Below are 13,227 nucleotides of genomic sequence, written 5' to 3'. Positions count from 1 at the left end.
GAATTTTGTAATGGCTTAGAATTAAATAATTGTACTTTTCAAGCATGTGTTGTCTAAATACCTATGGCACAAAAATAGGACAAAGTATAATAAAATTCTGTTTTTAATGGCTTTTCAAAATTTTTAGATTGAGATCCTAATTCATGGAGTGTTACAGAATTGACTTCTGCAGTTGTATGTCTGTAGTTTACTTATGTTGTCCTAGTTTTTGTCTTTTTGTGAAAGCACTTTTCATTACTATGGATACTACTCTTTGCTTTGATTCCCTCTTTTCTCTTCATTTTAATTTTTTTTTAAAGCCATCGGAAGCCGATCCATTGGTGATTGTGTTTGTACATCGGCCTCTATGCGCAATGCTAAAAGTGCACCTGTTCTGCTCCATACTTCTTCCAATCCTTACCTGCTTGACCTAGTCCTCACCCCCTTTTTTGATGAACTTTCAGGTAGTTCAGCTCTGCTTACTTGCTGTGCCTATTTACCATTCGTCTTGTTGCTTGCTTGGCTTTTCTAACTACGTAATAATTAATGGGCCTTGTAAAATGGTACAAAATAGAAAAATTTTAATTTGTTATGAAGCTGATTTGTGCTAGAAATTGGGAAACAAATTACAGGATTAATATTGTTTGCTTTCTGACACAAATGTTACCTCTATAAATAGCCAGCCTCTGTTTTACTGTATTATGTTCTTAACCATCTACTTACTTGAATGATTGCATACTGCAAAAATCAGATTTTTAGGAAATGTTGCCAATGTTAGAAATCTGAAATAAAAACAAGGAAGAGCATAAAGAACTAACTCTAGCAACATCAGTGGGGGAAAAAAAAACTTCATACACGGTATTTTAGAACTTCAAACAAAAGTAGAAGCAAACATTTTAATAGGATTAGGAAAAATGGACAATTGGATATATGTATGTGTGTTTCCCTTTTTCCCACTCCTACTAAAATGTAAATAATAATTTCTCAGTAAAGCCTATCAGCAGAGTGTAATACTAACAAAAGTAAGTTGGGTTAAGAAATCACAAGTTGGGGAGATTGTAAATAAGTGTGAAAATAAATATAGTTTAAATTAATTTGTCTAATAGTTTGATTTTTATGTTTCTATGATTCCTTGTTTGTCACAAGCCTTTAAAGGTTTCCTGTAAATAATGAAAATTCCCTTTTTCAAGCAAATGAAACAAGTCTTGCATGTTAATTCAATGCTCTTCCATTTAGCCAAACAATTCTGAGGCTGGCATGTTGATTATAATATCTGAATATGTAGTTCAAAGAATTGACATTGGATATGTGGGATAGCATTTAACCTTTATTTTACAACTATTGCAATTATGGTTGTCTTTGGTCAGAATTGATGTACAGAATTTGTGGCATTCACCTTTCCATTTGTTAAGCTTGATATTTTGTCCTGAGCTGATTTGTACACATGCAAGGGATGGCTGGTTATGGTATGTCTTGCTGGAAATTCCAATTTCTCCAAATTATAACCATTAATTGTGGTTTATTTTCAAGATCTTGATGATGCCCAAATTTTGGCCCGGCCTACTCGAATAAGGCATTATTCTCAGAGTGAAGAAAACACTTCTGAAGTATTTAGCACTGTACGTGAAGAGCAGCCAATGCCACGAAGCAGCAGCACGTCTGATATAATGGAACCGTTCATAGCTGAACGAGCTAAAGGTGCAGTTCCTGTCATTGACAGCTCATCAGTTCCTTCAAGTTTGCAAAGTTCTGCTGAGGTGTTCTCGTTATCTAGGTCCACTGAAAGTCATTTCACAGATGCACACAATACAGAACATTCTCTGGAAGTTGGTGATAATATTTATGATCATCTTTGTCATCTTGTAGGGGATATAGAAACAATAACTTCCTATTATGAGTGCAGTCAACACACAGTAGATGATAGTGAGGCAGATTTGCTGTCTTCCATACGCAAATATTTTAATGAGTCTACTGAAGAAATGGAACACACCAAACATAAATCGGGAGAGGATGCAAATGGCATTTCCTTAAATGAAAATGTTGAGTTAATGGTAGATGAGACCGATCTAGACTATATAAGGCAAGTAAAAATGTGCGATACTAGTGGTCAAGATAAGATTTTGGGAGGAAACACTGAAATACAGGTAAAAGTACAGGACCTGGAAAGTTCTGTTCCATATATAGAAGATAATTATTTGAGTATTACTACATTTTCTGGTAAAGAAAAGGAGTTGCCAGAGACTAGTATTGAACAGCAAAATAACAAGCAACTTGAAAGCTTTGAACAGGGAATTTCATCACAAATGACATCAGAAAATCCAGATTTCAGACAGAGGCAAAAAGTTCTTATTCGCCAGATGGCAACTGAGGTAGACGGTAGAAAAGTGGTAGCATCAACAGATCAGCAATTTAAAAGGAAACAGCTAGCTGATGCCTCTTGCCAAACCTCTGCAATTGTACAACTTAATAGGATAACTGAAGCATATAGCATGTATTCAAATACGTTTCCACATAGCACCACAATTACTGACCCACTTAAAGCTTTAAGTGCACAAAAGTCTTCAGCTAACCAAGAAATCACTGTTGCAGCAACACCAGAACTGCAGTACTTGAGCATAGCAAATAAGAAAAAAAATAACAATATGCATGTTAGTTTTAGGCCATCGACTGAGTCTGTACAATTCCACAGTCAGTTGGACAGTAAGGAAGCTCATTGGAAGTTAAGACTTCGAAGACTTGGTGGTTTCAGCAGTGGCTCTTCTGCACCAACTGATTCAGTGAAACCTGGTGTCTATAGACCTCTTGACACTAGAGTTTCTCATAATGAATATAAGAATCGGAAGTCAACATTGATTACTGCTGCAAGTACTCCAGTGCTGAAGGGAAGTTCAGGTGATAGTCAGGGAACTGGTCATGGAACACTTAGGTCATGTAGCTTACAGGAACCAATACAGCAACAGAGTTCCCTCGGTGGTGTTTACAGAACTGTTGTACACGCTTTTTCAAAGTCGAAAGCAAATGTTTCCCCACAGAGGCAGAGAAAAGTACCAGCAGAGGCTCCACTGAGGGATCTTTACAGTCATGTTTTGGGATATTTTGGAAGGAAAGTTGCAGGTGAGCACTAACAGTGTGCAACGCACCAAGGAGCACCTGTTTGGCTTGATGCAACTGAAAAGCTTTAAGCAATCAAACAGCTTGGAAATGATCACTGCTTTTTCTTTATTGGTCTTGCATGCATTTTTAATTAGCTGGTATGTCCTGGCAAATATTTTGTTTACCCCTGCCCACCCTCCAAACCTATACTAATGTCTCCCTTTTATGTATGCAGGTTTTCAGTTGTTAATCTTTGACAGTGAAATTGTTTGTAGTTGGTTATGGTAGCAAGATGAATTTGCATTTATCCTTTTTAGATTATTTTAAACATTTTCAGCACGAGGGGACAGACTTTTCAAGTACAATGTCCTCGTAGAGTCTTACATTGAGAAGTTACATGTGTTTGTAAAGGTGTATTTCACCTTTTGACTTTCACGGAAATAAAATTGCACAATGAAACCAGTTAAAATGAAAACATTTTAAAGTATGGTAGTAGAAAAATAATTTATTGTATATTGAATAAAAATATGTTGACAGTTTAGACTGTGTAATAAAATTCCTCTTTCATCAAAGATTAAAAATTGTTAACCTCTACTAATCTTTTAATGTAAAGTATGCTAATGCTAATTTGAGATTACTTCTAATGCATACAGTAAGGTTAGGACACTTCAGATCTTGGGGAACTGCATGATTGAGCAAGTAACCCTTGCAATGCTAATTTCCTTTTATTGCTTTGATCAGTACATTTATTATGTTTCTTTGTTGATTACAAAGTTGTGTTATTGTGATTTAAATGGCTTATTTGCTTTCAGTCAACAAGGAAGACCCTAATCAAAAACCCCGACCCTTCAGCACTGATATTGGCAATAGTAATCCCAACATCAGTGATCTTATGGATGAGTTTATAGCAGAACGATTGCGAACTGGCACTTCTGTGGTAAGTCCACTTACTTTCTTGTCTTGTGCATTTTATAGCTACTAGTTGCAATTCCTTCTATTATGTATACTTTCTACATTACTCTTTTCTGCATTCCATGCATGAAGAAGTGAGTATGATTCAGCAACAGATTTTTTTTTTCACGTGATCATATTATCTAAACAATTAGCAGTCGCTATACACTGCTTTTCTCAAAATTGATATTAATTAGTCGTTAGTGAAAGTAGCAAATTTTAGTAAACTTCAGAAGCTTTACTCGCAGAGTATTTTTAAATTCTGGTGGAGCCGCTTATGTAATCATTCCAATCAATGACTCATGGAATGTGCTCAATGGAAGTGCTAACAGTGAGAACATGAAAATACAATTCATGTTATTAAGTGTGTAATTGACATTCATTTATTTGTTTTAGTGCAACATAAGAAATGGACAGCAAACTTTGACATTGTATGTTTTTCAGTTTTTAAGAGTTAATAGTGTCCTGTCCAAATGGACGTCTTGTCAGAAAATAGAGCATGTTGAGAAGTAATCAAGTGCCTTTAACAGGTCGGGAACAAAGTTAGCAAAAGAAGGTAGAAATTAAAAGTAATTTGAAGTGATTCAAATTGACAAAATTGAGATTTTGAATGATCCACTCATATCAAAAATTGATTTGTTTTTATGCTTATTTTCTATTTTTATAGAACAATACTTATATTTCTTAAAAAGAAATTCAGACAACTTTAGAGATTGAAAATTATTTATTCTCTCCAACCCAAAGTCTCAGATACAAAAATAATATTACTTTTTCTTTTAAAAAATTTGTGTAATCTGTTAGCCTTATCCACTATGTTGCTTATTTTGTTGTGGACCATAACACCTTGTTTAGTTGGCAGTAATACAACAGTGTGGTGCTGAAAAAGCACAGCAGGTCAAGCAACATCCAAGGGGCTTATGTCCAAAACGTTGACTGTCCTTCTCCTCAGATGCTGCCTGATTTGCTGTGCTTTTCCAGTGCCACACGTTTCGACTCTGACTCTTGAGCATCAGCAGTCCTCACTTTCTCTGAATAGTACAGCAGTCTCCTGTGCCTGTACTTTTATTTCTATTTCTTGCTAATGATTTTAAAGCATAGCAAGTAGAGCTCTTTTTAAAATGCAATATTGATACTCCAACTTTATAAGTTGATCTTTTGTCTTGTCTTTTTTGTTCTGGAGATGCTTAGTTTTTCTGGGCAACTTCCAAGAATATAATAAATTTTTGAGCATTTTGTCAATTCTACCTAAATCATGCACAAGGAATAATGAGCACCTGTAAATTATAACCAAGAATAAATAATTCAATATAGATCAAAGATTCTGAATCTGAACTTTTCTGACATTAACAATTAATATTGCAGTGATCTACAATGTTTACCCACTAAGCCAATGGATTCCTTCACTTAAAATCCAAGTTAAAATTTTATTGCGGTTCCACATTTCAAATCAATGCACATGAATTGGTTTTGTTATAACTTGATTTAGTTCCAAACAGTGCTTTTGCAAATTTATCTGGCAGTTTATGTTGTAGTGCTACCTTGTTATTGAAGTTAAATCAGGGAGCCATTGAATGAGTTCTTGACCAACAGGTCTGAAGGTGAAAATTGTTGCAACTGAAATAGTTAACACTATTAATAACAATTACTTCGATTTATAACACTCCTTTTTAAATATCATTTAAAAAATCACTGAATTGATTATTAAATCAATAAATTATCTTATTAGATTTATTTTCATCCTCAGCTGGAACATAATTAAGCTATGCCAGCTATATCAATTTGAAAGTGGTAAAAAAAACATAATTTTTTTTGTATTAGAATGTTTTGAGAAGAGGAAGTAGTCCTGGTAGTTTGGAAGTGCCAAAAGATCTTCCTGATTTGTTGAACCGACAGAACCAGACCAGACCAGTAGATGACCCAGGCATCCCATCCGAATGGACTTCCCCGGCCAGTGCTGGAAGTAGTGATCTCATTAGTTCTGACAGCCATTCGGATTCTTTCAATGCTTTCCAATATGATGGACGAAAATTTGAGGGTAAGTATTTACTCACTGTGGGATGTCTGTTCAAGTTTTAAAGTGTATTGTTTTTGTTAATAAACTGCATGACCTACTTTACCTTTGAAATAAATTTATGAATTTCAATGTAAATAACTCCAGCTTTGGATTGATATAAGTTATGATGATGTGAATCTCCTTTGATTTCTAAAAGTGAATCCAAATTCCATCCACCTTGATGTAGTGAGAATCTTCTCTCTTACGCAGCTATTTAATGTACTGTCAATGTACCATGTATCTGGGATATTTACTGAACTTTTGAGCTGTCATCTCATTCAAAGAGGCCATTTAGATATACAATGTTTCGCAAAAAGTTGAAGTGGTGAATGTCTATTTCACCATACATCTTCTCTTGATGCATCGCTTGCCAATATTTGATATTCACTTTGTGTGCCAAGCAAGAAAGAATTATGCTGCTCATCGAAGTGTCCTGTACATTTTATAGGAGTCAAACAATTTTAATTGAATTGGTTAATCTGCACTTAGTAAATGAATAGAAATGTCATCTTGATGCAAATAAATGCTGCATGTAGGTCTCGACATGATGCAGATGGAAGATCTGGAGTTTGCATTAACTGAAATGTAAGATTTAAGTCAATTATAATTCTCAAGTGAGCTGGGCAAATCAATATTCAGAAGGGGATAATAGATTCCAACTAGTTACTAACATGCCAGGTGGAGGCTTTTCTTTACGAGATTCACAGAATTCATTTGGTTAACCAGATTAATACAAAAATGGGTTTCTTAACAGAAGTAATAAAAATAAATGACTGTGAATGCTGAAAATCTGAAAAAATGCAATGAGAGAGAAACTCAACAGGTCTCGCAGCATCTGTGCAGAGGGAAACACAATTAATATTTCAAGCCTGATACACCATTTCTTCAGTTTGGTTCAGAATCAAAATGTCAACTCTATTTCTCTCTCTACACATGGTGCCAACCCTACTGAGCTTCTCCAGCATTTTCTGTGTTTTGTTTAGCAAAGATAGTTGTAAAGAATCCACTTCAACCACTAGCTTATGCCTCCTGGCCCACTGTGGCACTGTCCTTTGATATGTTTCGTCAGCTAAAGTCAATATTCCTTTAGCAATAAGGTGTATAGATAAAAGTTATTGCTTATTAACTCTTGCTTGCCACTATCTCTGCATTATCACTGGAGTCCCTGAACATCAGGCAGTGCATCATATTCTCTGATTGTTTCGGTGCATCATGATTAATGTCTGGTTTCTTAAGGTCTTCTTACCAATGTTATTGCATGTTACTTTTCTGACTGGTTCATTATGGTCTCAATGACTTGTGAGATCGTTATTTCCCATAACTTTTTTCTTGTTATTTCATTAAATTTCACAGTTTTCGCTTGAGATGTGGGAACAACTAGCAATGCTTTCTTTGCCCATTTTGTTTGGAATGAAATGCGTGTTGTCACGTTTGTTTAATAACAGAGCTAATTGCCCCAAGTGACTTTCTGGGCATTTATGTATGTTGCAGAGTTATCTTTAGATCAGATACATATCAGTATGTTTTTGACAAATGACCTATCTGCTGTTGTGCACTTTTAATTATGGCTGTTGGTGCTTGGACTTGGATAAGAGTCATAGAGATGTACAGCATGGAAACAGATCTTTTGGTCCAAGTCGTCCATACTGACCAGCTATCCTAACCTAATCTAGTCCCATTTGCCAGCACTTGGCCCATATCCCTCTGAACCCTTCCTATTCATATACCCATCCAGATACCTTTTAAATGTTGTAATTGTACCACCCTCCACCACTTCCTATGGCAGCTCATTCCATACACGCACCACCCTCTGCGTGAAAAAGTTGCCCCTTCGGTCCCTTTTAAATTTTCCCCCCTCGCCCTAAACCTATGCCCCCTCACTCTGGACTTTCCCAACCTTGGGAAAAGACCTTGTCTATTTATCCTATCCATGCCCCTCATGATTTTATAATCCACTATAAGATTACTCCTCAGCCTCCGACCCTCCAGGGAAAACAGTCACAGCTTATTCAGCCGCACCCTATAGCTCAATTCCTCCAACCCTGGCAACTTGTAAATCTCTTCTGAACCCTTTCAAGTTTCACAACATCTTTCAGATAGGAGGGAGATCAGAATTAACCACAATATTCCAAAAGTGGCCTAACCAATGTCCTGTACAGCTGCAACTTGACCTCCCAACTCCAATACTCAATACTCTGACCAATAAAGGAAAGAATAGGCATTGGGGCATAGTATTAGCATGGATGGAGGATTAGTTGACTAATAGGTAGCAAACAGTGGGCATAAATGAGTGCTATTCTGGCTGGCAAACAGTGACGAGTGATGTGCCTCAGGGATCAGTGTTGAGACCACAATTATTTACAATTTATATAGATGATTTGCAGTTGGGGGCCATGTATGTCAAAGTTTGCAGATGACACTAAGATGAGTGGCAGAGCAAAGTACAGAGGACTGTGAAACTTTGCAGAGGAACATGGATAAACTGAGTGAGTGGGCAAAGGTCTGGCAGATGGAATACAATGTTAATAAATATGAAGTCATACATTTTGATAGAAGTAACAGTGAAAAAGATTACTACTTGAATGGTAAAACGTTGCAGCATGCTGCTATGTAGAGGAACCTGTGTAGCCTTGTGCATGAGTCATAGAAGTTTGATCTGCAGGTACATCAAGTAATTAGGAAGGCAAATGGAATTTTGCCCTTCATTGCTAAAGGGGTTGAGATTAAAAGCAGAGAGGTAATATTGCAGGAATGCAAGGTGCTGTTAAGGCCACACCTGGAGTACTGTGTGCAGTTTTTGTCGTCTTTCTTGAGCAAGGATTTGCTGACACTGGAGAGGGTGCAAAGGAGTTTCACTAGGTTGATTCCGGAGTTTAGGGGGTTGGTTTATGAGCAGAGACTAAGTAATTTGGGAATATATTAATTGGCATTCAAAAGAATGAGGGAGGATCTCATAGAAATATTTAAAATTATGAAGGAAATCGATAAAGTAGATTATATAGGATGTTTCCACTAGCAGGTGAAGCTAGGACAAGAGGGCATAGCCTCAAAATTCGGAGGAGCAGATTTAGGACTGAATTGAAAAGGAACTTCTTCACCCAGAGGGTTGTTAATCTATGGAATTCCTTGCCCAGGGAAGTAGTTGAAGCTACTTCAGTAAACACTTTTAATGCTAAGGTTTATTTTGAAAAATAAAGGAATTAAGGGATACAATGAGAGCGTGGGTAAGTGGAGCTAAATCCATGACAGGATTAGCCATGATCTTATTGAATGGCAGAGTAGGCTCAAAGAGTCTGATGGCCTACTCCTACTTCTAGTTCTTATGTACTAAACACCTTCTTTACTATCCTATCTACCTGTGTCTCCACTTTCAAAGAATATGAACCTGTACTCCAAGGTCTCCTTATTCACTCCCCTGGATCTTACCGTGAGGTATAGAAGTCCTGCTATGATCTGCCTTTCCAAAGTGTAGCACCTCGCATTTATCTAAATTAAACTCCATCTGCCACTCCTCAGCCCATTGGCCCATTTGATCAGGATCCTATTGTACTCTAAGGTAACTTTCTTCGCTGTTCACTACACCTCCAATTTAGTGTCATCTGCAAACTTAGTACCCGTACCTCCTTTGTTCACATTCAAATCGTTTATATAAATGACAAAAAGCAGCGGACCCAGCACCTATTCTCGTGGCATACCACTGGTCATAGTCCTCCAATCTGAAAGACAACTTTCCAACACCACATTCTGTTTTCTATCTTCGAGCCAGTTCTGTATCTAAATGTTCTCCCTGTAATCCATGAGATCTAACCTTGCTAACCAGTCTACCGTGAGGAACCTTGTCAAATGCCTTACTGACGTCCAAATAGATCATGTCCACCGTTCTGCCCTCATCAGTCCCCTTCATTACTACTTCAAAAAACTCAATCAAGTTAATGAGACATGATTTCCCACACACAAAGCCATGTTGACTATCTCTAACCAGTTGACTATCTCTTTCCAAATACATGTAAATCCTGTCCTTCAGAATTTCCTCCAACAACCTGCCCACCATCAACGTCAGGCTCTCCAGTCTGTAGTTCCCTGGCTTTTCCTTACCACTTAGCCAACTCCAGTCTTCCTTGCTCTTCATCCGTGACTATCGATAATACAAATATCTCAGCAAGGGGCCTAACAATCGCATCCCATAGAATTCGCGGGTGTATCTGTTCAGGTCCTGAGGATTTATCAACCTTTAAGCGTTTTAAGACATCCAGCACCACCACCTCTGTAATGTGGAAATTTTTCACGATGTCACCATCTATTTCCCCACATTCTGTATTTCCACGTCCTTCTCCACAGTAAACACTGATGCAAAATACTTGGTTACTACCTTCCCCCATTTCCAGCAGCTCAACGTGCAGTAATCTGTAACTTCGAGAGGCCAAGGCCAAGTAAAAATTAACAACTTTATTTCTTAAAGTATGACAGAGAATAATTAACTAACAGCTATTTGCAAGTCCTTTCTCTAACCTTCCTTTTACCTTCCCCTTCAACAATATTAGTCTGATAAAACCCCAGATTAAGATTTACAAAATAAGACTCCTTATCTCAAAATCAGGCAGCTTTCAGTTCTCCTTTCTATTCTGGTCTTCTTTTCTTCTTGGGGATTCTGCTTTCCAGGTTACTGATCATAAAGGTACTTTTAAGAGAGGTTTTTTTGGCCAGTCTCCACATGCTGATTTGGCAGTTCTGCTCCCAACAGTTCAATTTTCCCCAATCTTATACCCCCAGATTGGGTCATTGGCTTTTAAGCTTGTCAAGATACTCATTTCAAACTTGATTGGAATTGGTATTTTTTGGGGATATAATTTAAAATGATCGGCCGAATTCGAATCTGTTTTTGTCTCCAAGCAACCAGCTAATCAAGTTGTTTGATCAAATGTCACATTATATTTCTTTTCAGAACACTTGGTTCTGTCAGATAGTTCTCCTAGCTAATAACTTTCTTAAAGGTAGAGTCCACTCACATCTTCATAACACCTCCCCCTTAAGAAAAAAAAATGAACCATCATAATGAAAAGATGGCTCTTTTTTTCTTCTTTTTTTAAAAAAATACATTACCTTAACATACAGATAAATTTTATATAAGCTCACCTGAACTTATTCCCATATACCTGTATAGATACAAAACATTAAATAAATACAAATCTCATCTAAACATGATCAGTTAAATCCACGATAACGCACCTGCGATTACATTCTTATGACCTGCAACATGTATGATTTTTACATTAAAAGTCTGTAACATAAGACTCCAATGAAATAGTCTCATATTCTTGTTTTTAAAACGTTCTAAGAATGTAAGCGGATTGTGATCCATGTACACAACCGTCGCTGACACATTGTTCATGACCTACACATTAAAACGTTGGAAGGCCATCACCAAACTCAATAGTTCCTTTTTGATTGTGGAGTATTTCCTCTGGTGGATGTTGATAAAAATGTTTTTGTACCTTACTGAGTCTTTCGTACCCCTAGGTGACCACCCCTAGGTACTTCATGTGCTACCCATAACACCATCTGTCTGTATGCTACCAGCAATGCAACCTGATGCACTTCAGCCCATTTCTCCTCTGCACTAACCTGCTGTGGTCTCTATTTCTGTCTTAGGATATTATCTTTTAGATAATATATTATCTGCTTCCTTTTCAGAGTATGCATCCACATATATATCTTGTATAATCTATTATCATCTTACTGTTGCAAGTCTCTTAATCTTTCAAGAGTAAACACTTCTGTTGACCCTCTACCTGATCAGGTTTTTCCTGCACCATTATGTTCAACAGGTATCTGCTAACTGAGCCTCAACTCCTTCATCTTTCTCTAAACTCACGGGACAAAGTGAAAAGTAATGATAATGGGATCTGGTTACTACACAATCTGGGAAAATACCAGGCTATTTCCGTTTTAGCTCCTCAGTTTCTAGGTCTTCCTTGGACTTCTCCACAACAAGCAGTGTCATTCCCACCTTGGATCCTGCTAATTCATTCCCAAGAACAAACTGAATTCCTGGAACTGACACCATGTCAATCACTCCCACTTAACTTCCCCAGTGTTGTGTTGGCACTCCAACCTGATCTTACATAGGGGAACACTAAATTTCTGTCCATCTATCCCACAAATTACCACACTCTCGGGTAATAGATCAGATAGAGTGCATATTTGCTCATCTCTTACTATCAGTGGCTGGTTAGATCCTGTATCTCTCAAAATTATAATTTCTTGTTCTTCTACCCCCTGTTCTTTCTGATTAAACTTTATCCACAGAGGTGGATTCTTTGTAGAGATCAGGTACTAACTTCATACCCAGCCCCTGCCTAGGCTGAATACTCTCCTGCAGCTCCTTGGCTCTTCTTGGGGTCTCCTTTACTACCTTCACTAATATCTCTGGCTGAGCTTCTTTTACCACATCTTTTTCCACAGTGCCTTTCTTTACCAACTGGCACTGTAACTTTACATGTTCCACTTTACCATAGTGGAAATCCCTGTGGCCTTTCACCTCCTTTCTTGGGCTTCTTTTTATCCCGTGGTAACTTCTTACCAGTGCTTTCTACTTTTGATTTTGTAGCGTAGGATCTCCTCTTCTCCCAACTTCTATCTCCTACAGGACTGAAATTCTGGCGGAAAACTTATGCACCAACGTGTATTCATCTGCCAATTCTGCTGCCCTTCTCACTTCCTGAACTCCATGTGAATTCCTACCATCTCTGGAAGTGAGTTTTTTAAGTCCTCCAGCAGAATAATCTCTCGTAGAGCCTCAAAGGTCTTATCTATTTTCAAAGCATGCACCCATCCATCAAAATGACTGTTTAATTTTTTTCCAACTCAACATAACTCTGACCTGGTTCCTCCTTTGTGTTTCTGAACTGCTGTCTATATGCTTCTACTACCAATTCATAAACACTTAAAATTGCCTGTTTGACCTCTTTTGACACTGCAGCAATTACCTTACTAGCTCTGCCTGTCAATTTAGTCTGAAGTAGCATTATTCATAAATTCTCAGATCACTCCATCTGCCTCGACAATTTTTCAAATGAAATAAAGAAGGCTTCAACATCTTTCTCATCAAAATGTGGCAGAGTTTTGACATGTTTATATATATCACTACCTTC

The 13,227-nt window shown here is 37.3% G+C and overlaps 1 protein-coding gene across 14 annotated transcripts in view; it reads left to right on the top strand.

The window, feature by feature from the left end:
- Positions 1-13,227, top strand: part of ralgapa1 (Ral GTPase activating protein catalytic subunit alpha 1) — a 312,978-nt gene that overhangs the window by 115,623 nt on the left and 184,128 nt on the right. For 9 of the 14 annotated variants that reach the window (XM_072568890.1, XM_072568889.1, XM_072568888.1 and 6 more), the window contains 4 exons: positions 300-443; positions 1,510-1,677; positions 3,885-4,009; positions 5,842-6,058. In XM_072568890.1, coding sequence (XP_072424991.1) covers positions 300-443; positions 1,510-1,677; positions 3,885-4,009; positions 5,842-6,058 — 654 coding nt within the window. Of the gene's footprint in view, positions 1-299; positions 444-1,509; positions 3,094-3,884; positions 4,010-5,841; positions 6,059-13,227 lie in introns of all 14 variants that reach the window. The other 5 variants (XM_072568885.1, XM_072568887.1, XM_072568893.1 and 2 more) reach the window with 3 other exon arrangements.

The sequence above is a fragment of the Chiloscyllium punctatum genome, chromosome 4, assembly GCF_047496795.1.
Source record: "Chiloscyllium punctatum isolate Juve2018m chromosome 4, sChiPun1.3, whole genome shotgun sequence".
NCBI lineage: Eukaryota > Metazoa > Chordata > Chondrichthyes > Orectolobiformes > Hemiscylliidae > Chiloscyllium > Chiloscyllium punctatum.
The sequence above is the reverse complement of the archived record's forward strand: the minus strand, read 5'-3'. Positions and strand labels throughout refer to the sequence as shown.